A 27,797-nucleotide genomic window follows, 5' to 3' on the forward strand; every position below is an offset into this window, starting at 1 on the left:
GTCAGACTACTGTTAATTCCATATGAGGAAATTATGTTATTTTCATATATTTTAATCTTTGCCAATATGATGGGTGAAGTTTGGTAACTTCTGTTTTAATTTGTATTTCACTGATTATTAGCAAGGTTCAACATCTTTTAATGTATATTGGTCATTTGTATTCACATTTCTCAAATAGTCTTTTTATCTTCTGTTTTTCTGTTGTGTTTGTCTTTTTCTTATTGATATGTTGGAATTTGTTATATTTTGGATATTTAAATATATGTTGCAAATATTTACTCCCCAGTCCATGCTTGTCTTTTATCTTTGTTTATGTTGTCTTTTGTTATTTGTCTTTCCTGTCAGACTTGTGTTTGTCATTTTTTATTTTTGATAGTGTCTGCTTGCTGTTAGTCCTTCTCCCTAATAAACTGTTTGGAGTCTTTTAAGAGTTAAAAAATAATGAAATTTCCCCAAATTGTCCATTTTTAAGGACCCCCCCCAAGGGGAGAACCTTGGGGCTTTCCTGAATTATATATATATATTTAATTGCATGGATTTTTAAGATATGTACTTTGACCATTCTGAAAAATCTACTTTCTATGTTCTGAATATATGTTTGCTGGTTTATGGTGTTCCAAATAAAGGAAGTGTTAATAATACTACCATTCCTTATGTTTTTAATTAATTTTGCTCTTGTACAGAAGATGACTGTTCTTGGCTCCCCCAGGCAAAATTAGGGATCTGTAATCAGAGTCACATGAGTAGTCTTTGCTCATCAATTGATGTGAGCTGTCAACCTCAGTTAAATGTATAGGTAAATAAAATGTGTAGGTAATCTCTAACTTTCATATGTGAATTTCAAAAGTTTATAGTTTAATTAATTGGAACTCTACTTTTATTTTTGCACAGAAACAAGTCAGTTTCTAGGTTTCCAGCAAGCCCAAACGAGCATTCTTAAAATTAACTTTTAACAATATTTAATAAAAGCACTGTTATTTGAACTTAACATAAAAAATATAGTGTATCACATTAATTTTATATTCCAATTATAGATGTAAAAATAGCACAAACCTCTCATCTTCAGACGCTCTGGTGATCAGACTGTGGGATGTGTGGGTGGGTGTGTGGGGAGTAGGGTAAATGCCTTTAAAACTATAAAGTGCAGAAACCTTTGGTGAATCATTTATTCTCCAGTGTTCTGCATTTAGGAACAAGAACAAAGGTAATTTGCATTTACTCATTATTCTTTAGCTCATGCACTGTCTGTTGAAAATCCAGCGTTTTTGAGGATGATTTGGCCTGGTTAGTGCAGCAGGAGCATTTCCTCATGCTGTATTCCTTGCATTGCTTGGGTCCGAAAGCAACTTTATAACTGATAGCATTGTTCTCACTCACTACACAAGTTTAAGGCCATTGGTAAACAGCTTTAACATCAGTTGTAAAATGCCCACAATAAGCCAGGAAGCTTGCTAGTACATTTTCCCAGGTATTTTGTGGTTGTGGTTTGTGTTGTAGGGATGATGGAGGTGACCTAAGAGGAATGGGCTTCTTCATTCCTTGCTCTCAGCTGTCCTGCTGTTCCTTAGTCTTTTTGAGGGCTCACTTGTATACCTCATAGAGCTCCAGAATAGTAGTGCTCAAACTTCAGCATACCTGAGAATCAGCTAGAGGAGTTAGGTACAAAGTCAGCTTCTCCTGTGACCCCTTCAGGAGTCTGATTCAGTGGGCCTGAGGAGTTCAGCAGCCTGTGGTTTATCCACAAGCACCCTGGGGACTATGTTGCCAGACATCCCTGGGCCAGCAGAAATAATGCTCTAGAGTGTTTCATTCCTCCTGTGTTCTCTCTCTCAAGTATGAGTCAGAGCAAGACAATTCTCAGATCCCTTGCTTCTGTGAGTGAGGCTGATGAACTCTGTCAGGGCACCAAGCATACATAGCTTGATGTCTCCAAAGAGGTAATTGACCAAATGGGACCTAAAAGTCCTAAAGTCCTGGAAGAATTATTTACTTTTATCATGTTTACATAAGCAGTTTGTTTCAGAGAAATTTACTTATTTTGGCTTATGATGAATAGTTTGTGTCTTTTTTTTAAAAATAAATATATTTATTTAGTTATTTTTGGCTGTGTTGCTTCTTCATTGCTGCGCGCTGGCTTTCTCTAGTTGTGGTGAGAGGGGGCTACTCTTTGTTGCAGTGCGCAGGTTTCTCATTGCGGTGGCTTCTCTTGTTGCAGCGCACGGGCTCTAGGTGCACGGGCTTCAGTAGTTGTGGTGCCCGGGCTCAGTAGTTGTGGCTCATGGGCTGTAGAGCGCAGTCTCAGTAGTTGTGGCGCATGGACTTAGTTGCTCCGCAGCATGTGGGATCTTCCAGGACCAGGGCTCGAACCCGTGTCCCCTGCATTGGCAGGCGGATCCTTAACCATTGCGCCACCAGGGAAGTCCCAGTTTGTGTCTTTATTAAAGCTAAATATGTAAAATGGGCACATTGTACTATTGCAGGTAGTGTGGGTATCCTGACAATGTTTAAGTTTAAAGAATGGAGATCTTCTGAAATCAAAATACAGGTCACCGTGTCAGTTTGTGCCTTTTACCTATTGACTGCCCATCGGACTTGCCTGAAGCTGGGATGCTGAGAAATCATCAGTGGAAAATCGGGCAAATGCCTCGTCAGGTCACTTTGAAGAAATGGCTTTACTGGTAATTAACAGGGCTATTAGGCACCCACATAATATATTTCACTTTCTGTATCATTTTAAATTAAAATTAAAAATTTTGGGTCTTCCCTGGTGGTTCAGTGGTTAAGAATCCACCTTCCAATGCAGGGGACATGGGTTCTATCCCTGGTCGGGGAACTAAGATCCCACATGCCGTGGGGAAACTAAGCATGCATGCTTACAAGTAGAGAGCCCACATGCCGCAGCGAAGATCCCGTGTGCTGCAGCTAAGACCTGATGCAGTGAAATAATAAATAAATAAATATTAAAAAAAAATTAAATCAAGACTATAGATAACTAGCATTGTTTATCTGAAAATTGACTTGGAATTTTTGTTAAATTTTTATTTTTAGGACCTTATGCTATGTTCTCTTTGGTGTCCTTCTTTACCTTGATATTGACAGATACGTGTTATATAGATCCTTTTACCTTAGTGCATGCACATTTCTTCATAATAGACATCTGTTAACACCACGATGAGATGCTTGTATCATCTGGTCAGGGTTTATGTCCTGCAGGCAGAACCAGATGCTTTCCAGGGGGATGACCTGACTCTTCTGATTTTCTTTGTGATATCGAACTTGTGGTCATTTGGTGTTTTTCAAGAGGGGTCCGTACTTGGAGATAGTTTACTTTGGTAAAATTTCGGTGGATTGTATATTTTCTTGTAGAAATTAATGCAATGATTATATTATTTCTAATATTTCATGTGCTGTTTTAGCTTAAATTACAGCCTGGATTTTATGACTTTCAGAATGTTTGTGTTTGTCCTGAGACACTTTTTTCTCCATACATGCAGTAATTTTCTATATACATACAAACATAAATATATATATTGGGTAAATGACTTATATTTTGCACGTAGAAACTAATTTATTTGATCACTCACATACCTTCTTTGAGAAGAAAATTATGGCTGGTTTTCTTACCTTAATCAAGAATAGTCTTTAGCATGTCTTATTGCAAGATCCAGTTCTAGGTATTACATGTTCTACTAAAACACAGGGCTGCCATCCAGGGGTGACTTTCAAGTTAAGGGAAATAAAAATGTAGCAAACCAGGTGAGAAGACACTTACTTTTCATGATTCCCACCCGTAATTCATAGTTAGCACCTATTTTTCCTTCTTGGCAAAGTACCAAATGACATGTTTTTAAAAAATTAGAGTAGATTTAATTTTGTTTCAGAAGTTAGTAGAAAATTTGAAAAAACTGAAGATACTTCCGTATTTGTGAAGCTTAGATTTTGGTGAATAGGCTGGTACTTAGTTTTCATTTATGTAATTTGTGGTATTCTGCCAAAGTTTCAAGACTTTTTTAGGTTGCTGAGTTTATAAGGACTCAGCAAAAATATTTATGAACGCTCACTGTGAGCCTGTAGTCTGTGTCAGCTTTGCGACCACTTGTTCTGATTGTTCTCAGTACCTAGCCTTCCTCCGTTGTTTTTTGAGTACACAGAGGAACATTTGTGAATGTTGTTATTCAAAGTCTGGTTGATTTCCTCCCAGGGATCCTAGTTATGCTGGGCTGACTTTTAAAGTTCTCTGTGGCTTTCCATCATTCCCTCTTGTTACCCAACTTAAATCCTGACTTGCTGTCAGCATGTGGAAGGCTCCAGCCTCCTGGGTGAGAGCTCTAGCAAGTAAGGACATGTGTTCTGAGGCTTACAAATGTGTGTTTTTCTTTTTAAAACCTGGACCTTTATATTGTCTGTTTCGTTTATTAGTTTTAAACATTATCAGAAGCACACAGATCCAGAGCCTGAGGAAGGTAGAAAGGTAGGTAGTAGTAGGCAGGGAAATGAGAAAAGCAGAAGGAAGACTTAGATCGCTGGGTCTGTACACTTGCCATCAAGGGTCTCACCCTCTGTCATTATGGATTGTGAAATGGTGGGAAAGGCAGAGGATGTATTGTGAGTGCATAATATATGATTGCTAGTTTTCTTTTAAATTCTTTCTTTGAAGCTCTCCAACACTTTAGTCCCTTGGTGCCTTAGTGAAGGAGCCGTCAGGAAAACTGGATCCCTGTGTCTTACACTAGTTTTATGGGAGGCTTTGCTACAAATGAATGTTTATCATCCTAGTTTCTTAGCCCCTAACTTTCTACATCACACTCCAAAAAAAAAAAAAAGAAAAAGGCACTATCACCATTTGCAATAAGCCATAAAATATATTGTGAATAAGCCAGGGAAGGCGCAGTTCCTAAAAGGGCATATAATCTTTCCATTTGGTCGGAAGACAACTATAAAATGGGCCCAAGATGCAGATTATCAAAGAAGGAGCCTTTGCGTTGGCCAAAGGCTTGCTGTCATACCCCTCCCTCTGCCTTTACATGCATGTCAGTGGCAGGCGGGGTGGGGACTCTGTGTCTCTGCTCTGGTGCCTCCTGCACCCCACCCCCCAGACTGGCTTCTGTGTCTGGAGGAGCAGCAGAGCCCCCACTTGCCCTTCCCAGGGGAGTGTGCTTTCAGGAAATGGGCTGAGTAGATGGATGGCAGCTGGTGGGAAGATGAGAATGGACCTCCAGGGGCTTTTAAAAAGGCTGTGAATTCAGCCCTTGTCTCTGCGCTCACACAGTTAAAACAGACTGGCAGCAGGTCTGGCTAGTGATGAGATGAGTCCTGCCTTTTCCCCCACAGTCTTCTCCTTAGCCTGGTAGTCCATTCCTGCTTTGCCCTTTGCTTTGGATGCTGTCTCTAACCTTTAGAAGTCAGGATTTGGATGTTCTGTTATCCCATTTGTCCCCTGGCAGTTTTTGGACTCTTTCTGCTCTTGAGAGGCTCTCAGTCCCAGTTTTACTTGGTTACTGTTCCTGGCTTTTGGACTATCTATCCAATTAGCCTTTCAAGGGAGTAGGAGCTGGTTTTAGGGAATTTCAAATTACGTGGGCCATCCCCTTATTCTCAAACACTGGTGTTTTTTCCACTTGTTTATGTGCAATCGTATGTCAAATATATTTTTAAAGGGAAAAATGCTGCACATGACAGGATTTGAATCTCTCTCTTTATAGCCAGGCAAGCTGAAGGAGTGGATAATTTTGCTTGTTTGTCTTTCAGCTATACAAATTTCTTAATTATAGTGGAAGAGCAAAGTATATTTGGATGAACTTCAATAACAGGGAACAATATAGGTGGAATAACAATTACTCATTAAATCTTTGATTATTTCATTAATAACTCATTTGTACTTGAAAGCATTAGAAATATACTTACAGTATACGTGTCAGTGTGAACTCACGGTTTTTTTATTAGATAGATACAGAAATAAACAGATATAAAAGTATGTATTTGTATATACATATTTTCTGTGTGTCTGCATTAATTTCCTATGGCTGTTAAAGCAAAGTACCACTAACTTGGTGGATTAAAACAATAGAAATTTATTCTCTCATAGTTCTGGAGGCCAGAAGCTTGAAATGAATTGTATGGGCTAAAATCAAGGTTCCAGGAGGGTAGTGGTTTTTCTGGAGACTGTAGGGAGAGTTTGTTTCCTGGCATTTCCAGCCTGGAGTTCCATTCCTTGCATTCCTAGGCTCTTAGCTCCTTCCTCCATCCAATAGCATGGCATCCTTTCTCTTACTCTGCTTTCCGCTGACTTCCTTCTCTCCTGCCACAAATCTTGGCCCACCTGGGTAATCCAGGTATGAAAGAACTTAATCACATTTTGAAAGTCTTTGCCATATGGTGCAGCACTCACAGGTTCTGAGGATTAGGATGTGGACATCTTGGGGGACCCTTATTTAGCCCACTGCAGTGTGTGAGAGTGTGTGTGTGTGTGTGTGTGTGTGTGCGCGTGTGTGCGCGCGCGCATGCATGTGCAGGGTCCTATTTAAAATTTCTTAGGTCTGTCCCCTGAGCTGGTCGACAAGCAGGTACCCCCAGTAGCAGTGGGCACACCCAGCTGCTCAATGTCCAGTTCTTATGTATCATACTAAACAATATTCTTCATTGAAAGGGACCAGGTTTTTGGGTTGGTTTTTGTTCGTAGAGAAATGGCTGATTCCAGGGAGAGGCCTGGAACGTCCTGTTGTACCAGAAAGTGAAGAGGTGCTCAGAGAATACTGGGGATGTGTCAAAGAGAACAGAAGCCGGCTGGAAAGAGCTTCCACTGGCCAAAATCAGGCAGCTTGAACATTGAAGTAAATAACGAAAGTAGTGGATCACAGCTCATTGGATAAAATAGTAAATTCAGTCCTTATTGATAAAAATAAATTTATAATTTGCAGGTTTGATGAGGAACAGAATATTTATAGTAAGTCCCCTACATGCAAACTTTCAGAGATGTGAACGTGCGTTCCATCAACGGCAGGCATAAGTGAAATTGCAGCTTTCCGTCTGTCTCCTATTGCTGACGATCCTTCAGCTCTACCATCTCCCACCTCCTCTCCCTCCTCCAGTCAGTAGCTCTTCTTGCCTGTTCACTTGATGCCAGCCTCTGTATGCCAGCTGTTGTACTGTACTACTATAAGATTAAAAATGTTTTCTTTACTTTTTGTTTTGTTTGTTTTTTATGTATCATTTGTGTGAAAAGTATTATAAACCTATTACAGTACAATACTATATAGTCGATTGTGTTAGTTGGGTACCTCGGCTAACTTTGTTGGACTTACGAACACATTGGACTTATAGATGTGCTCTCAGAATGGAACTCGTTCATATGTAGGGGACTTACTGTACATAGTTTCTAAGTCTTTCCACAGAATACTGATTAATTACAGAGAGAAAGTTCTCAGTTGACAGTAGAGAGGCCTGGCAGATCAAAGTGAATATGATCAGGAATGGGACAAATTGAAATCCTGTGTCTCTAAATAGGATGCAGAGTGGATAGCATCACTTCTGTGACATTCCTGTCAAAGATGCATAATCTGAATGTAATCATGAGGAAATGTACCAAAAACACCTTAAATTTTGTATGGAAACACAAAAGATGTCAAATAGCCAAAGCAGTCTTGAGAAAGAAAAACAGAGCTGGAGGAATCAGGCTTCCTGACTTCAGACTATACTACAAAGCTATAGTAATCAAAACAGTATGGTACTGGCACAATGACAGACTTATAGATCAATGGAACAGGATAGAAAGCCCAGAGGTAAACCCATGCACATATGGTCAGTTAATCTACAACAAAGGAGGCAAGAATATACAGTGGAGAAAAGTGAGTCTCTTCAATAAGTGGTGCTGGGAAAGAATCTAAAAGAATGAAATTAGAACATTCTCTAACACCATACACAAAAGTAAACTCAAAATGGACTAAAGACCTAAATGTAAGGCTGGATACTATAAAACTATTAGAAGAAAACATAGACAGAACACTTTTTGACGTAAATCGCAGCAATATCTTTTTGAACCCACCTCCTAGAGTAATGAAAATAAAAACAAAAATAAACACATGGGACCTAATTAAACTTAAAAGCTTTTGCACAGCAAAGGAAACCATCAACAGAATGAAAAGACAACCTACAAAATGGGAGAAAATATTTGCAAATGATGCGACCGATAAGGGATTAATATCCAAAATATACAAACAGCTCATGCAGCTCAATATAAAAAAAAAAACAAACCCAAACAACCCAATCAAAATCAAACCCAATAGACATTTCTCCAAAGAAGATATACAGATTGCCAGCAAACATATGAAAGGATGCTCAACAGCACTAATCATTAGAGAAATGCAAATCAAAACTACAATGAGGTATCACCTCACACCGGTCAGAATGGCCATCATCAAAAAATCTACAAACATTAAATGCTGGAGAGGGTGTGGAGAAAAGGAAACCCTCTTGCACTGTTGGTGGGAATGTAAAGGGATATAGCCACTATGGAGGACAGTATGGAGGTTCCTTAAAAAACTAAAAATAGAACTACCATATGACCCAGCAATCCCACTCCTGGGCATATACCCTGAGAAAACCATAATTCAGAAAGAGTCTGTATCACAATTCATTGCAGCTCTATTTACAATAGCCAGGACATGGAAGCAACCTAAGTGTCCATTGACAGATGAATGGATAAAGAAGATGTGGCACATATATACAATGGAATTTTCCTCAGCCATGAAAAGAAATGAAATTTAGTTATTTGTAGTGAGGTGGATGAACCTAGAGTCTGTCATACAGAGTGAAGTAAGTCAGAAAGAGAAAAACAAACACTGTATGCTAACACATATATATGGGATCTAAGGAAAAAAAAAAGGTTCTGAAGAACCTAGGGGCAGGACAGGAATAAAGATGCAGACGTAGAGAATGGACTTGAGGACACGGGGAGGGGGAAGGGTAAGCTGAGACGAAGTGAGAGAGTGGCATTGACATATATACACTACCAAATGTAAAATAGATAGCTAGTGGGAAGCAGCCACGAAGCACAGGGAGATCAGCTCGTACTTTGTGACCACCTATAGGGTGGGATAGGGAGGGTGGGAGGGAGAGGCAAGAGGGAGGGGATATGGGGATGTATGTATACATAGAGCTGATTCACTTTGTTATACAGCAGAAACTAACACAACAATGTAAAGCAATTATACTCCAATAAAGGTGTTAAAAAATAAATATTGCCCTTTAGGTGATTATATGCATATTAAATTTTTTAGAAGGAAGTGTACTTGATGTCTACAAATATTTTTTGAAATATACTGATATAAAGGAAGGATTGAACTATACGTAGATGGAAGGATAAATAATAAAGTAAGTATAGTAAAATATTTTAAAAAATGGGCAGAAGATCTAGAAGACATACAGATGGCCAAAAAGCACATGAACAGATGCTCAGTATTGCAAAGTGTTAGAGAAATGCAAATCAAAACTACAATGAGATATCATCTCACACCGGTCAGAATGGCCATCATCAAAAAGTCTAGAAACAATAAATGCTGGAGAGAGTGTGGAGAAAAGGGAACCCTCTTGCACTGTTGGTGAGAATGTAAATTGATACGGCCACTGTGGAGAATGAACTTATGATTACCAGCAGGGAAGGATGGGGGAAAGGGATAGTCAGGGAGTTTGGGATCGACATGTACACACTGCTTTATTTAAAATAGGTAACCAACAAGGACCTACTGTATAGCACAGGGAACTCTGCTCAGTGTTATGTGGCAGCCTGGATGGGAGGGGAGTTTGGGGGAGAATGGATACATGTATATGTATGGCTGAGTCCCTTTGCTGTGCATGTGAAACTATCACAACACTGTTAATTGGCTATACTTCAATATAAAATAAAAAGTTAAAAAAAAGTCTACAAACAGTAAATGCTGGAGAGGGTGTGGAGAAAAGGGAACCCTCCTACACTGTTGGTGGGAATGTAAATTGATAACAGCCACTATGAAGGACAGTATGGAGGTTCCTTAAAAAATTAAAAATATAACTACCATGTGATCCAGCAGTCCCACACCTGGGCATGTATCCAGAGAAAACCATACTTCAAAAAGATACATGGACCCCAGTGTTCATTGCAGCACTGTTTACCATAGCCAAGACATGGAAGCAACCTAAATGCCCATTGACAGATGAATGGATAAAGAAGATGTGGTACATATATACAATAGAATATTACTCAGCCATAAAAAAAGAATGAAAAAAAGAAAAGAATGAAATAATGCCGTTTGCAGCAGCATGGATCAATCTAGAGATGATCATAGTAAGTGAAGTAAGTCAAAGACAAATATCATATGGTATCACTTATATGTGGAATCTAAAAAAATGATACAAATGAACTTGTTTACAAAACAGAAACAGACTCACAGACATAGAAAACAAATTTATGGTTACCAAAGGGGAAAGGTGTCAGGGAGGGATAAATTAGGAGTTTGGGATTAACATATACACTACTCTGTATAAAATAGATAGTCAACAAGGACCTACTGTATAGCACAGGGAACTCTACTCAATATTCCGTAATAACCTATATGGGAAAAGAGTCTGAAAAAGAATGGATATATGTATAACTGAACCACTTTGCTGTACACCTGAAACTAACACAGCATTGTAAATCGACTATACTCAATATAAAATAAAAATTAAAAAAAAAGTATATGACTGTAATCATGAGGAAATGTAAAGACAAACCCACGTTGAAGAACACTCTGCAAAATAATGGGCCTGTAATTTTCAAATAACTCATAGTCATGGAAGTTAAGGAATCTAATGTCATGTAATAGTGGGTCTAAATAGCCAGTTGGAAGTTCTGAGCTTCACTGTGGGGAGGAGCTGGTTAAGCCATTCATCAGTGGACCCCTGACATAACTATTTAGGTCTTTCTTCGTGAGGTGGTTGCTTTCTGCAGAGAAAGCTCTTCAGATCTCTTGCCTGCAGGGTAAAGTCCAGGGTGCAGCACTCCATAGGTTGGGTGAAATAAAAGAACTGGATATTGAGTGGCTGGGTGTGCTCATTGCTACTGGGGGTACCTGCTTGTAGACCAGCTCAGGGAACAGAGCTGGAGAAGAAGTCTAAGCATCTTAGCATACAGCAGCAAGTCCCCTTGCTACTCTGGTGTCCTTGTATCAGTTGTGCTTCGTGTCCCCCAGGCCAGAGATGTTCTGTGAAAAATCTCACTCATGAATAAAATTCCAGTCTTTTGCCTGAATGAAGTGGGGGGTGGCAAATTTTCCAGTGAAACAGATCTGGGGATCTAACTGCTTGATAACCTTTCCTTTTCACCAGTCCTGCTTGTGTTGACCCCTCCTCCTTCCACCTTCCCCCTTCCCCCTTTCCTTTGCCTTTGAGTATTCTTTGGTGTGGCTTGGTTGGTTCTGTTCCCTTTTAACAGACCTAAGTTACCTGTCATCTTAAACAACTTCCCATTTGCTCTTAGCTCTTTCAGCTTTCCCTGATGATAGGCTGCTGTAATAAGGTACCACAGACTGGGTAGCTTAGCCAGAGGGAAAATTATGCTCTCACAGGTCTGTAATCTAAGAAGTCCAGGCTCAAGGTGTCAGTAGGGTTGGTTTCTTCCGAGGCCTCTTTCTTTGGCCTGCAGATGGCTGGCTGCCTTCTCCCTGTGTCTGTGTCCTAATCTCTTATAAGGGCACCAGTCATATTGGATTAGGGCCTACCCTAATGACCTTATAGACCCTGTTTCCAAATGCAGTCACGTGTAAGGTGCTGGAGCTAGGACTCAACATATGAATTTTGGGACACAGTTCTGCCCATAACACCCAACCATTGTCTTTGGCAGCATTGGCACTAAGCTTCTAGTGCTGCCTGTACTTGAGTTGCCGCACTCGGTGCCCTGCCTCCGTGGGCCTGACTTCTGGGTGATAGAATCAGATGGCACTGAGTGGGATCAGGCATGGAGTGTGAATGTTGGAATCATATTAGTTTTGAGTGAGTTGTGAAACATTATTTTTATAGTCGTTAGTTTAGCTTTTAATATTCTCTGGCTTAAAGCACTTTATAATATTCAGCCCTGACTGACTTTAGTGGTCTCATATCCTCTGAACATGATCCTGAAATTGAAATGATAAGGATGTGAAGGAGCACGCCACCCTCCTCAGACTACCCTCAAGCCCTGTCTCCACCTCTCCCACCCCTGACCCCATACGTCCCCTCCCAAGTCAACTGAAATTACTTCTAAAATTTGCCTGCAGCTTTCTGCTTTCTCCTCTTGATTTTTTATAGTTAGGCAATTAAAAAAATTAGTTTACGTCAGTAGTGTTTCTCTTGTATCTGAAATTGGTAATTATAATCAGCAACATCTTGAGACTTGGATGATATTAGGTGAAAACTCTTTGTAAATTTGAAAAGCTATGTAAAATGTAAGGTTGAGATTTTACTTGTCCTGTCCATTTAAAGATGGACTGCCGACTTACATATTATGGTGACCATGTCATTGTAACTTCATCACAAGGAAAAGACTTGTGTTATTCCTCCTTAATGAAATATCTGTGAAGGTGGCTCAGAAGTGTGAAGAATCTTTGTGCTTCAGAATTAGAAGGGACCTTAGAGATGAATTTGAATATCTCTTTTTACCAATAAAAAGAAGCTGAAGTCTAAGACTGAAGCTGAAGTCCAGGACTGAACATTAGTGTGACTGAGTGGGAGTCTCACCTGGGATTCAAGTCTGGATCAGCCGACAGTCCATTTGCTAATGTTACTTCATATCCCATACTTTATCACAGTGGCTGTGATAAAAAAGAATATATATTTTTCAGTTAGTAATACAGAAGAAAAAGTAGTGCTGAGTATTTCAAGTAAAATTTTTTTGACCTGCAAGAATTGTTGTGGAGATAGGTGGGTGAAGAACTGTAACCCTTGGCATGGGAAGGGCAGTGGGGCACCTAGCTTTAAGAATAACTAATATAAGCCGAGTGCATTTTATTTCACTGGGCAAGTCAGGGGAATGGTTGTGCTTTGACTGGGCCTGAATGTTGGGTTTTGGGGTTCCCCACAATTTTCAGAGTATGGAGTGCTTTATTAGAGTGGAGCCCTGTAGTATCTTTTACTCTTGGTTAGAGCATCGGTTTAACAGGTGTTTCTCTTCTGTGAGAGTCTGTGCTTTGAACAGTGCTTCACTTCCAAACCTTAGCACCAGTGTGCTCTGTGGACCAGCATCAGCATCCTCTGGGAACGTCTTAGGAATGCAGAGTCTCAGGCCCCACCCCAGACCTGCTTGATCTGTGTTTTAACAAGACTCCCAGGCAGTTCATATATACAGTAAAGCATGGGAAACACTGGTCTAGAGCAGTGGTTCACAAAATGTGGTCCCTGGACCAGCAGCATCAACATCGCGGGCAAAGTTGCTAGAAAACACACATTCTCAGGCCCCAAATCCCAGGCCCCCTGAACCAGAAACTCTGGGTGAAACCCCAATATGTGCTTTAACAAGCCCTGTAGGTAATGCTAATTCATGCTTAAGTTTGAGAACCACTCTGGAGCACTGTGTTTCCACAGTTTTGATCTGGACTCACGGTGAAAAATATATTTTACATCATGACCCAAAACACACACACACACACACACTCTAGAAGTTTCATAAAACAATGGTTATCTTACCAAGTTCTATATCTACTTTGGTATTTTCCATTTTATTCTGTTAAATATATATGTGTGTGTATAAACTTATTTATAAAGAAAATCTGGCCATAACCCACACAGCTGCTTACAAAGCCACTAATAGACCATGCACTGCAGTTTAAGGACTGATGCTCTTGAACAGGGTCTCTTAACCTTATTCTGTGCTGTGGCCCCTTTTGACAGTCTTGTAAAGCTCTGGATCTCTTGTCAGAGTAATGCTTTTTAAGTGTATACAGTAATATACATGGAGCTGTAAAAGAAACCAATTATATAGGGTACCAATATATTAAACAAATGTGTGGTATGGTGATATATTGTATTTTCTTATTCATAGTGAGATTTAGTGGTGGGTCTTGTAACTACTGTCATTTCAAAGTAGGAATGGGTATAAATGATAGTTCAAGTTATTTGCAATAATTGTTATATGAAGTGAAAATGGCTGTGATTTCAATTGGTGACAAAGTTACGGTTACTGATAATAATACTGTGGTTTGTTGAGTACATGCATATTTGAAAAAAAAAAAGCTACATTTCGGTTTAAGTTAAGTGAAAATAAAGATGTAATTTTTTTCCCTAACTTCAGACTTCCAAAATTCTGAGGTTAAGCACTCTTGCTCAAGAGGAACCTTTCTTTGGAGAATAGTTCCCAGGCTTTAAGACTGTGTGTCAAAAAATTACCTTCCTGGAATTCCTTAAAATTGCTGCTTCATCGATGGCATTTCTTATTTTCTAGCACCATGGTAATGGAGTTCTGTTTTGTTTTTTTCCTCACCAACAGGGTAGGAGGTTTCCCTTTTCTCCACATCCTCACCACCATTTATTTTTTGTGTTCTTTTTGATGTTAGCCATTCTGACAGGGGTGAGGTGATAGCTCATTGTGGTTTTGATTTGCATTTCCCTGATGCAGAAATCAGCATTTTAAAATTTAATTTAATTTTTATTTTACTTTGGAGTATAGTTGATTTATAATGTTGTTAGTTTCAGATGTACAGCAAAGTGATTCAGTTATACATATACACGTATCCATTCTTTTTCTTTTTTTGTTTTTGGCCACGCTGTGCAGCTTGTAGGATCTTAGTTCCCTGACCAGGGATTGAACCCCAGCCCTCAGCAGTGAGAGTGCAGAGTCCTAATGACCGCCGGGGAATTCCCCATATATCCATTCTTTTTCAGACTCTTTTCCCAAGTAATGGAGTTTTCCTTTAAAATCTTCTTCTCTGTTGTTTTCCTGAGGTTACCTCAGGCCCAAATGCAATCTATTGACAATGTTTCTTCTCTAGTCTCCCCCATCTCAACACACCACCCAGCTGCTCAAACCAGATTCCTGGGATCATTCTCTGGGCCATGGGTTCTGGATTCAGGATCTGAATCTGGGGTCCACGGTTTACTAGCTGTGTCACCTTGGACAAGCGACAAGCCTCCCTTTCTCTGCCTGTGAGACTGGGATGGCAGCAGTGCCCCCACCTCATAGGACTGTTCTGAGTATTGCATGAGACATCCCAGGTATTGCACTGGAACAGCCTGGCCTGGAGTTAAGTGGTTAGTAAATGTTATCCATTACAGTTATGCTTGATTTCTTCCTTTCCCTTATTCCTTAAACCCAGTTTGTCAGAAAATTTATATAGAGTTTCCCTACAGGTATATTTCATATTTATCTACTTCTGTCTGTTTCCATTACCGTCATCCTACTCGAAACTTTCATGCATTCTCATTGGCACTTCTGACTGGTGTCTCTCCTTCCTCTTGACTGACTCCAATCAGTTTCCCCTATAACAACCGTATGATTTTTTTTAAAGTGTAAGTGAATGATCTAATAAAAACGTTAGTGACCACCGTACATTTAGAACAGTCCAGTGGCTTCCCGTCAAGCCTTTCCCTGACCTGCAGCCTGTGTTTTTGGCCCCTGCGTCCTTTCAAGTGTTTGTTCGTGCTGTGCTGTTTCTCTGGTCTGCCTCTGAACTTGCCCGTGTACCCACTGTTCTGTGGCCACATTGGCTTTCCCTCAGTTATTTGGGTAGCCTGGTCCTTTCATACTTTGAGGCCATTGTGTGTGACCCTCCCTCTGTTCAGCTGCATGTTTCTGCCCTTCCTCAGCTCCCATCCTTCTCATCTCTGTGGGAGAGAGCCTTTCTTAACCACCCCTACCTAAATTAGGCACCAAATTCCTCCTTTATCAGCCTGAGGCTCCCTAAACACATCAACAAGTGAATATTGCCTCTCCATCAGGGAAAAGGATAATTAACAGCCTGTGATTATGAAACATGCAACTCCAAGAGGAGTGGAATAATTTTACACATTGTGAACATTAAGTGATTGTAGAGCTATTTTAAGAAATTGCAATCCTGAAATTGTTCAAGAAGGTCTTTGATATTGTTATTCAAGAACAAAGAGAGGCCGGCCCACTGAACCTGTCTGCAGAGGGTAATGGAGGTACTCATAACCCAGCCATGCGCCTCCTCACTGCTGTCAATCATTTCTGCTCCAAAGGGTAAAGCAGATGTCATAAAATTTCCCTCCTTGAAGTAGCTGCCTGGTTGCTGATAGAACCCTTCATGCTCCTCTCTCCTAAAGTGAATGGTCAGTTGCTGCTCAGACATGAGAAAGATGCCTCATGATTAGACGATAGAAACCAGTGTGGTAATATCTGGATCCTGGTTTTCATTTTTGAGTTCGGAGTGAAGAGGCAGCATGATGACTCCCTGATTGGACTCGGTCAAATTTCTTTGTGTTTTGAAATTTCTGCCTTGTTACTTATTTTTAATTAATCCTAGGCCAGAGAAAGGAGGCACTCCTGATTTTTGGCAGTTGCCTAAAGCAGCCAGGAAAAGGGTGATAGGAGTTGAGAATCATGTTGTGAACCACTTCAGTGACCTTTGTAGTTTTTCTTTCAAATAAGTGTCCCAAAGGACACTGGGACAGATGCTTGAATTTAGGATAATAAGTATAAACGCCTGGTACTCCTGTTTGGCTAAATGGTGTTCCTGATTAAATAAAAATGTGGTCTCTTTTGGGGAAAGACTACCTTTTGTTTACATACTTTAGCAGAACCCATGCACAGAAGTATTCCTGGTATGGACTGTGGGTAATGATAATCATTTGGAAAATGATGTGTCTAAAAATAAAATACAGTTTTCTTATTGCAAAAAAGTAACATATACTTAAGTTTTAGAAATTCTACCATAATTCTGCCCTCCAATCAAGCCAACCTTTTCATATTTTTCTTGTTCCCCTATAGATGTTTATATGTTTATCTTTCTATATAGTTGTAATCTTGCTGTGATCATCTTGTATTCTGATTTATGTTATGTTATGATTTTCATGTTTCATTTTTAATGGCTGTATAGCATTCTATCAAGTAGAAATGTCATAACCATTCTCTTGTTGGTTGATTTGCTTTATGATGTATTTTTTATGATATACTTTTAATGATGTCTTTGTTTTGCTCTAATTTTGCAGGCAGAGACATTTGTTTGGGTTAACAGTGCATCAGCACATTCCCAGAGTGTTGCCAAGGCCAAATATGAATTTTTATTTGGCAGATCTGAAGAGAAAACTCCAGATACTAGTAAGTGTATCCCTACCTTCCTCTTTCAGGTAACAGATAGGAAGTGCTATTGAAATTTCAAATCTCAGAAGCTGAGAATTCTTCAAATCAAGAAGTGACTTGAAATTACCTAAAACAGGCTACTAGAATCACATCCTGTATTTCTGAGTTCTGCACCTTAGGAAGATGTAGAATTATTAGTGAATAATTAAAGCAACAGGTTTCACAGAGATAGGAAGGCAGCAGTGCGGATGGAGAAAAGGTACTCAATCAGCAGGAGATAAAGGCCATAGGAGTCCTGGGAGTCAGGCAGAGAAGGGTACTGAATGTGGTTAAGAGCTTTGGCTCTTTAGCTAGGCTTCTTGAGCGTCAGTTCTGGCTTTGTAACTTATGAGATGCATGACCTTGAGTAAGTTGTCCAAGCTATTTTTGCCTCAGTTTTCTCATCTGTAAAATGGGATTATAGTGATATATGTGTCAGAAATCTTTTGAGGATTAGGTAAATTGACATATGTAAGGATCTCAAAACCATACTTGGCATGTAATAAATGATATGGAAGTGTTTGCTGCCATTATTATTTATTATGATCATTATCATCATCATATTCCTGACCTTTGAAGCTGACATTTAGAAAAAATACAATCCTGACTCTCCTCAACTCCATCACTGTCTGACACTGATTTTCTGTTTTGGGTAGACAAGGAATCTGACCTAATGTATTGGTAGCTGTTGTTCAGTTGAAGAAGTCAAATGCTAACTATTCATTTTGATTTATGTGTTAGATGGGATTATATAATGGGCTCCCTAATACCTGGGGCTAGCAAGAATGCAGTGTATATCAATAATTCCTTTTACCTTAATAATGAATATTTATTAGATATTTCAGTAGTTGGGGACTCTTAATGAAGTATAAAACAGCTAAATTATTTAAAAAAAATCATTCTGCTTTTATTATGTAGCATAAATACCTAACATTCTAGGCTAGAGGTTTGGGGCACTTAATCATTTATTCACTTTGTCTCAGGGAGTACTGACTGTCATCACCCCAAGACTGTGTAAAACTCCTCCTTGGCATAGCCTTAACTTTGTGATTTTGTGCTAATTAAGCTGTTTTTAACTTCGATAAAACATGATTTTTACTTCACTATATAGAGATACTATCAAATGTCTACATAGTCCTTTGACTTATTGGTGGGTGAGTTTGGGTCTACCTTACTCATAGGTTTTGTAGTTTTCCGAGTGTACCTGAGGAGAATCAAAATGACATTTTAAACCTCCTGTTCCTTATTTGCCTTGGTAAAAATGGTTGGTGTTATTTATTTCTAGTGTGATGTTATTCTGCAGGTGTGTAAGTGTGCATGCATTTATTAAATCTATTTAATGAACACTTATTATGTGCTAGTCACCTGTGCTGGGCACTGTCATGGTACAAAGAAGCAGAAGACAGTCCTTACCACATGGGGGCTAATTCTTTGGTCAGAGAGAGGGAATGATCATTTTCAGCTGTGCTGGTGATGGCTTCATGGAGGAGGTGAAAGTTGCACTGTTCTTAAAGAATGACTAGTATTCTGATTAATTGAGTTTTGGGGAGGGCATTTCAGACTGAGGGAAGGGTATGACCAAGGGTGTGGTGGCAGAAAATACAAATTTTTTGGAGAACATGGAGGAAACTGCCCAGGTTGGTTTGCAAAGCATATCTGTGAGAGATAGGTTTAGAAAGATAACCATTTAGAAAGGGGCAGAATCATGGAGGGTGAAGAGTGTGCATTTTAATTTAGGTATGCGGAGATGAAGTGCCAGGTACTGTTTTTTTTTTTTTAATCTATTTTTTATTTTTATTTATTTTTTTGGGTATAGTTGCTTTACAATGTCGTGTTAGTTTCTACTGTAAAACGAAGTGAATTAGCTATATGTGTATATATATCCTCTCCCTCTTGGACCTCCCTCCACACCCCCTAATCCCACCCATCTAGGTCACCACAGAGCACTAAGTGGAGCTCCCTACGCCATACAGCAGGTTCCCACTAGCTATCTGTTTTCCATATGCTAGTGTATACATGTCTCCCAATCTCCCAATTCATCCCACCCCCACTTACCTCCCCCCCTGCCCCCCCCACCCCCCGGCCTGTGTCCACACATTTGTTCGCTATGTCTGTGTCTCTATTCCTGCTCTGCAGATAGGTTCATCTGTACCATTTTTCTAGATTCCACATATATGTGTTAATATACAATAATTGTTTTTCTCTTTATGACTTACTTCACTCTGTATGACAGTCTCTGGGTCCATCCACGTCTCTGCAAATGACTCAGTTTCATTCCTTTTTATGACTGAGTAATATTCCATTGTACATATGTACCATATCTTCTTTATCCATTCCTCTGTTGATGGACATTTAGGTTGCTTCCATGTCCTGGCTATTGTAAATAGTGCTGCAATGAACATTGGGGTGCATGTGTCTTTTTGAATTATGGTTTTCTTAGGGTATATGCCCAGTAGTGGGATTGCTGGGTCATATGGTAATTCTATTTTTAGTTTTTTAAGGAACCTCCATACTGTTCTCCATAGTGGCTGTATCAATTTACATTCCCACCAACAGTGCAAGAGAGTTCCCTTTCTGCACACCCCCTCCAGCATTTATTCTTTGTAGATTTTTTTTTTTTTTTTTTTTTGCGGTATGCGGGCCTCTCACCGTTGTGGCCTCTCCCGTTGTGGAGCACAGGCTCCGGACGCGCAGGCTCAGTGGCCATGGCTCATGGGCCCAGCCACTCCGCGGCATGTGGGATCTTCCCGGACCGGGGCACGAACCCATGTCCCCTGCATCGGCAGGCGGACTCTCAACCACTGCGCCACCAGGGCAGCCCCTCTTTGTAGATTTTTTGATGATGGTCATTCTGACCAGTGTGAGGTGATACCTCATTGTAGTTTTGATCTGCATTTCTCTAATAAGTGCTAATAATAATTGCTAATAATTAACAATGTTGAGCATCTTTTCATGTGCCTCTTGGCCATCTGTATGTCTTCTTTGAGACATGTCTCTTTAGGTCTTCTGCCCGTTTTTTGATTGGGTTGTTTGTTTTTTTGATATTGAGCTGCATGAGCTGTTGGTATATTTTGGAGATTAATCCCTTGTCAGTTGCTTTGTTTGCAAATATTTTCTCCCATTCTGAGGGTTGTGTTTTCATCTCGTTTATGGTTTTCTTTGCTGTACAAAAGCTTTTAAGTTTAATTAGGTCCCATTTGTTTATTTTTGTTTTTATTTTCATTACTGTAGGAGGTGGGTCGAAAGAGATCCTGCTGTGATTTATGTCAAAGAGTGTTCTGCCTATGTTTTTCTTGAAGAGTTTTATAGTGTCTGGTCTTACATTTAGGTCTTTAATCCATTTTGAGTTTATTTTTGTGTATGGTGTTAGGAAGTGTTCTAATTTCATTCTTTTACATGTAGCTGTCCAGCTTTCCCAGCACCACTTATTGAAGAGGCTGTCTTTTCTCCATTGTATATTCTTGCCTCCTTTGACATAGATTAGTTAACCATATGTGCGTGGGTTTATCTCTGGGCTTTCTATCCTGTACCATTGATCTATATTTCTGTTTTTTGTGCCAGTACTGTCTTGATTACTGTAGCTTTGTAGTATAGTCTGAAGTCAGGGAGCCTGATTCCTCTAACTCTGTTTTTCTTTCTCAAGATTGCTTGGCTATTTGGAGTCTTTTGTGTTTCCACACAAATTGTAAAATTTTTTGTTCTAATTCTATGAAAAATGCCATTGGTAATTTGATAGGGATTGCATTGAATCTGTAGATTGCTTTGCGTAGTAGAGTCATTTTCACAATATTGATTCTTCCAATCCAAGAACATGGTATATCTCTCCATCTGTTTGTATCACCTTTAACTTCTTTCATCAGTGTCTTAGAGTTTTCTGCATACAGGTCTTTTGTCTCCCTAGGTAGGTTTATTCCTGGGTATTTTATTCTTTTTGTTGCCATGGTAAATGGGATTGTTTCCTTACTGATTTTTTTGTTGTTAGCGTATAGGACTGCAAGAGATTTTTGTGCATTAATTTTGTATCCTTCAAGTTTACCAAATTGATTAGCTTTAGTAGTTTTCTGGTGGCAACTTTAGTATTTTTGCTGTATAGTATCATGTCATCTGCAAACTGAGAGTTTTACTTCTTCTTTTCCAATTTGTATTCCTTTTGTTTCTTTTTCTTCTCTGCTGTGGCTAGGACTTCCAAAACTATGTTAAATAATAGTGGCAAGAGTGGACATCCTTGCCTTCTTCCTGATCTTAGAGGAAATGCTCTCAGTTTTTCACCATTGAGAATGATGTTTGCTATGGGTTTGTCGTATATGGCCTTTATTACGTTGAAGTAGGTTCTCTCTGTGCCCACTTCCTGGAGAGTTTTTATCATAAATGGGTGTTGAATTTTGTCTAAAAGCTTTTTTCTGCATCTATTGAGATGATCATGTGGTTTTTTTCTTTAATTTGTTAATATGATGTATCACATCGATTGATTTGCTTATATAGAAGAATCCTTGTAATCCTTGCATTCCTAGGATAAATCCCATTCGATTGTGGTGTATGATCCTTTAATGTGTTGTTGGATTCTGTTTGCTAGTAATTTTTTGAGGATTTTGGCGTCTATGTTTATCAGTGATATTGGCCTGTAATTTTTGTTTTTTGTGATATCTTTGTCTGGTTTTGGTAGCAGGGTGATGGTGGTCTCCTACAATAAGTTTAGGAGTGTTCCTCCCTCTGCAAATTTTGGGAAGAATTTGAGAAGGATCGGTGTTACCGCTTCTCTAAATGTTTGATAGAATTCGCCTGTGAAGCCACCTGGTCCTGGACTTTTGTTTCTTGGAAGATTTTAAATTACAGTTTCAATTTCATTACTTGTGATTGGTCTGTTTATATTTTCTACTTCTTCCTGGTTCAGTCTTAGAAGTTGTACCTGTCAAAGAATTTGTTCATTTCTTCCAGGTTGTCCATTTTATTGGCATATAGTTGTTTGTAATAGTCTCTTATGATCCTTTGTATTTCTGTGGTGTCATTTGTAGTTTCTCCCTTTTCATTTCTAATTTTATGGATTTGAGTTCTCCTTTTTTACTTGATGAGTCTGGATAAAGGTTTATCAGTTTTGTGTATCTTCTCAAAGAACCAGTTTAGTTTTGTTGATCTTTGGTGTTGTTTTCTTCATTTCTGTTTCATTTATTTCTGCTCTGATCTTTGTTTCTTTCCTTCTACTAATTTTGGGTTTTCTTTGTTCTTCTTTCTCTAGTTGCTTGAGGTGTTAGGTTAGATTGTTTATTTGAGATTCTTCTTGTTTCTTGAGGTGAGATTGAATCGCTATAAACTTCCCTCTTAGAACTGCTTTTGCGTCATCGTGTTGTCGTTGTCATTTGTTTCTGTGTATTGTTTTATTTCCTCTTTGATTTCTTCAGTGATCTCTTCATTAGTAGCATTTTTTTAGACTCCATGTGTTTGTATTTTTTACAGTTTTTCCCTGTTATTGATTTCTTTTTTAAAAGAATTTTTAATTAATTTATTTATTTATTTTGGTTGTACTGGGTCTTCATTGCTGCGTGTGGGCTTTCTCTTGATGCAGCAAGTTGGGGCCACTCTTTGTTGCGAGCTAGTCTGCACAGGTGTCTCATTGCAGTGCTTTCTCATTTTGGAGCAGAGATCTAGGCACATGGGCTTCAGTAGTTGTGGCATGTGGGCTCAGTAGTTGTGGCTCGCTGGCTCTAGAGCGCAGGCTCATTAGCTGTGGCACACAGGCTTAATTACTCCGTGGCAAGTGGGATCTTCCTGGATTAGGGATCAAACCCATGACCCCTGCATTGGCAGGTGGATTCTTAACCACTGCGTCACCAGGGAAGTCCCTGTGATTGCTTTCTAATCTCATAGCTTTGTGTTCAGAAAAGATGCTTGATATGATTTCAGTTTTCTTAAATTTACTGAGGCTTGATTTGTGACCCAAGATGTGATCTATCCTGGAGAATATTCTGTAAGCACTTGAGGAGAAAGTGTACTCTGCTGCTTTTGGTTGGAATGTCCTATAAATACCAATTAAGTGTGTCTGGTCTGTTGTGTCATTTAAAGCTTGTGTTTCCTTGTTGAGTTTCTGTCTGGATGATCTGTTCATTGGTGTAAGTGGGGGGTTAGAAGTCCCCCACTATTATTGTGTTACTGTCAATTTCCCCTTTTAAGCCTTATGTATTGAGGCAGTCCTCTGTTGGGTGCATAAATATTTATAATTATTATGTCTTCTTCTTGGATTGATCCCTTGATCATTATGCAGTGTTGTTCCTTGTCTCTTGTATCAGTCTTTATTTTAAAGTATATTTTATCTGATATGAGTATTGGTACTCCAGCTCTCTCTTGATTTCCATTTGCATGGAATATCTTTTTCTGTCTTCTCAGTTTCAGTCTATGTATGTGTGTCTAGGTCTGAAGTGGGTCTCTTGTAGACAGCATATATACGGGTCTTGTTTTTGTATTCATTCAGCCAGTCTATATCTTTTGATTGGAGCATTTAAACCATTTACATTTAATGTAATTATTGATATCTATGTTACTATTACCATATTCTTTATTGTTTTGGGTTTGTTTTTGTAGGTCTTTGTCTTTTCTTGTGTTTCCTGCCTAGAGAAGTTCCTTTAGCATTTGTTGTAAAGCTGGTTTGGTGGTGCTGAATTCTGTTAGCTTTTCCTTGTCTGTAAACCTTTGGATTTCTCTGTCAAATCTGAATGCGATCCTTGCTGGGTAGAGTAATCTTGGCTGTAGGTTCTTCTCTTTCATCACTTTAGGTATATCCTGCCAATGCCATCTAGCCTGCAGAGTTTCTACTGAAAAATCAGCTGATGACCTTATGGGGATTCCTTTATATGTTATTTTTTGTTTTTCCCTTGCAGCTTTTAATATTTTTTCTTTGAACTTAATTTTTGTTCGTTTGATTAATATGTGTCTCGCTGTGTTTCCCCTAGGGCTTATCATGTATGGGACTCTCTGTACTTCTTCGACTTGGGTGACTATTTCCCATGTTAGGGAAGTTTTTGACTATAATTTCATCAAATATTTTTTCAGACCCTTTCTCTTTCTCTTCTTCTTCTGGGACCCCTGTAATTCAAATGTTGGTGTGTTTACTGTTGTCCCAGATGTCTGTGAGAATGTCCTCATTTCTTTTCATTCTTTTTTCTTTATTCTGCTCCTCGGCAGTTATTTCCATCATTCTTTCTTCCAGCTCACTTATTTGTTCTTCTCCCTCAGTTATTCTGCTATTGATTCCATCTAGTATATTTTTCATTTTAGTTATTGTGTTGTTCATCACTGTTTGTTCTTTAGTTCTTCTAGGTCCTTGTTAAACATTTCTTGTATTTTCTTGATCTGTGCCTCCATTCTATTTCTGAGATTTTGGATCATCTTTACTATCATTACTGTGAATTCTTTTTCAGGTAGGTTGCCTATTTCCTCTTCATTTTTTTGGTCTTGTAGGTTTTTACCTTGCTTCTTTGGCTGTAACATATTTTTTTGTCATCTTATTTTTCTTTTGATTGGTGGGGCTGTCTTCCTGTCTTGCTGGTTGTTTGGCTTGAGGTGTCCAGTACTGGAGTTTGCCAGCAGTTGTGTGGAGCTGGGTCTTGGTGCCGAGATGAGGACCTCTGGGAGACCTCACACTGATTAATATTCCCTGGGACCTGAAGTTCTGTTAGTCCACTGGCTTAGACTTGGTGCTCCCACCACAGGAGCTCAGGCCAGTGGCCTGAGAACCAAGACCCTGTAAGCTATACAGTGCAGCAAAAAAAAAAAAAAAAAGCAACAAACAGAAAAGAGCAGAACAATAACAAAGAATAAAAAATAGAATTAGAAAAGTTAAAAATATATTAGAAAAAATAATAAAAATGAAACAACAAAACAGAACCACAACAGCAAAAGCAAAAAAGAAAAAAGAAAATAAAGAAAAAAAAAAAGATAAAAAAAGTAAAAAGATAAAATATTCCCTGGTGCCTTCTCTATCAGTGTCCTTCTCCTGATTGTGAACTACAGCCAACCCCCACCTCCCCAGTGGGCCCTCCAAGACCTCTACGTAGGTCTCTGGACTCACTATGTCAGCCCTACGTCTGTGTGTGTTCCTTTCACCAGCGTCTGTTCCTGGAGCTGGCCTGGAGCACATGTGCCCATGCAGGCCAGCTGGGGCACAGATGTTCACAGGCACACCCACAGGGGCTGGAGGAGGCCTTGGAGGGGGGCGGCGTTTGGCCCACCTGGACCCACGTGGCCAGAGGAGGCTTTGTCAGGGGCGGGCCTAAGACCTGGGACCCGCGCAGTCGGAAGAGGCTTTGGCCAGGGCCACTCAGATCCGGAACTCATGCGGCCAGGTCCGGAACTCATGCGGCCGGAAGAGGCCTTGTGTTGGGGGCTCAGGCCCAGGACTCGTGCAGCTGGAAGAGGCCTTGGTGGGGAGGAGGAATTCAGGCCCAGGAACTGTGCCACCAGGAGAGGCCTTGGTAGGGGCAGGAGTTCAGGCCCGGGACCTCAGCAGGCTCATGGGGGCCCGAGGGGCTGGGGGAGATGCTGGCCGCATTACCCTCCAGTCCCCTGATTCCATGAAGGTCCCTCTCCTTCCCTGCTGATCCTCTTACTGTGAGTGGGTGCCTCTGAGCGTGAGAACCTCTCCCTTCCCCCAGCCCCCCCACAGGGGTGCCAGTCCCATCCCATCTCCACTTTTCTTCCCCCCACTCCTTCCTTCCCATGTCCAACCTGATAGAGTGGGGATTTCTCCCATCCTTTTAGGGGTCCAAGGTTCCCCACCAGCGCCTAGTTGGTGCCCTTTTGGAGATGCGAACTCTGTGTCTTCCTACTCTGCCATCTTGACTCCACCTTTCTTGTTGTTTTTCTAACACTCCAGCCTGGGGTAACTGTATTTCTCCAGGTACCATTTTAGAGAGATAAATCAAGATGGGTTGATCTGGAAATTGGAAGGGGCAGCAGAAGTTGTTGCTTATCGTAGGAGGGGTGTAAGATGCAAGTTTATATTGACTTTTGGAAAGTACTTTTTTTTTCTAATCTTCACAAAGAAATGATGGCACATTTTTATCATTTCAAAAATACTCTTGAAGTTTCATTATATTGACCATTCATCTATTGTCAAAACACTGCCCAAACTCAGAAGACCATAGGGAAAGGTAGTAGAGAGAATAGGACAGTGTTTTTATTTGAATTTGATTGATAGGCATACCTCTTCCCACTTGTTTTTGTTTTTCCAAGTGGATTAAATAAGTGACTGAAACTGACTAAGTGCTCCAGAAACAGCCTGCTGGAGAAATGGAAATGCTGACATTGCGTTTTGAATGCATCCCCAGTAATATTCAGGTGGTAGCCTCGTAGTAATGCAGCCAAATCAGTGAAGGTCAGTTGACTCATGACTCCAGTTAGGCCCAAGGAAAGTGTCGCTGCTCTAGGGACAGGAGGCTTAGGCTTTGCCACTCAGTGGGGACTTAACATGGGCTGTGGGTGGGAGTTTCTAGGGAAGACAATACAAGATAATTTGCAAAGTGTTGCTTATTGCAGGGGTTTTGAATCTGTGACAGAGTTTGGAGGTGTTGGATGGGGTATGGGAGAACATGAGAACAGAGGAAAGAGTCCCCTGACTGGGAATTAAGGTCTGGATTCTGTGATCTGTTCATCAGTGTAGTGAAAGAGGTGACCTTGCTTCTCTCTATTCCCTGCTGCTTTATGGGAGCTGTCGCAGCTTTCAGGAGCTCTTCAAGGGCAAGTCCGTAGTTGGTAATTGCTGAGAAGCTTTGAGCTAGTGTGGCATCAGTTGTGCTGTGACTTAATGAGGAACAGGGAGGCGAGTCACCAGAGGTTCCCCTCTTCCATTCTGATCAGCTCTTGGAATATTTGTGGAGCTACATTGAACTACAAAGAGGTAAAAAAGAGGTGCCACAGGAACCCACCTGGGGCCACCTGTGAAGCAACACCTCCCAGACTTACCCCTTGCCCCTTGTTTTCTCTCCTGGCTGTTGCACTGAGGCTGCTGGCTTCTCTCAGCTAGGCAGATGGAGTCCGCTCTAACAGGAGGAGGCTTCATTTTGGGGAAGTACATTCTTTGAAGTGTTCCTAAGGCAGTATCAGATGGCTGAGGTTGGTATGTCTTTTGGGGCGAAATCCAGAGGGAAGAAATGCTTGAGAAAGTCTTTGAAGAAGAGTGAGACTGTTCCTTGGCTTGTGGGGAGGACACGTGACTTGTGGAAGCGTGTGAGGGAGCAAAGTGCCCGTGGTATCCTGAGAAAGGGAACAGACTTCTCGTACTAGCTCTTGGAAATTTACAGACTCTCACTCCTACCTTCTCTACTGATTTTTAAACTTTGAGATAAGTAGGTAGGAAATAAGCTTCAACAGTATTGAAGAAATTGTCCAAGGGCATGTAGTTTAGATGCGTTCAAGTCAGGTGGAGGCCAGGGAAAAGTTGGGGGGTTGGTGGTTGATGAACTGGTTTTCCAGAGCTCTGATGGGCAGAGTCACTCGTGTGGAATTGAAGCCCCAGCCTGCCCAGATGGGG

General features: G+C 40.2%; 1 protein-coding gene across 5 annotated transcripts in view; it reads left to right on the forward strand.

Moving 5' to 3' along the window:
- PSD3 (pleckstrin and Sec7 domain containing 3) overlaps positions 1-27,797 on the forward strand; it is a gene marked incomplete at both ends in the record, with an annotated part of 558,422 nt that overhangs the window by 116,687 nt on the left and 413,938 nt on the right. For 3 of the 5 annotated variants that reach the window (XM_082680194.1, XM_082680193.1, XM_082680195.1), the window contains one exon: positions 17,172-17,257. Coding sequence is in view for 2 of the 5 variants with exons in the window: in XM_082680187.1 (XP_082536313.1) it covers positions 17,149-17,257 (109 nt within the window). Of the gene's footprint in view, positions 1-17,148; positions 17,258-27,797 lie in introns of those variants that run through there. The other 2 variants (XM_082680187.1, XM_082680189.1) reach the window with 1 other exon arrangement.

This window comes from Grampus griseus (genome assembly GCF_964374135.1).
Source record: "Grampus griseus genome assembly, chromosome: 21".
Taxonomy (NCBI): Eukaryota; Metazoa; Chordata; class Mammalia; order Artiodactyla; family Delphinidae; genus Grampus; species Grampus griseus.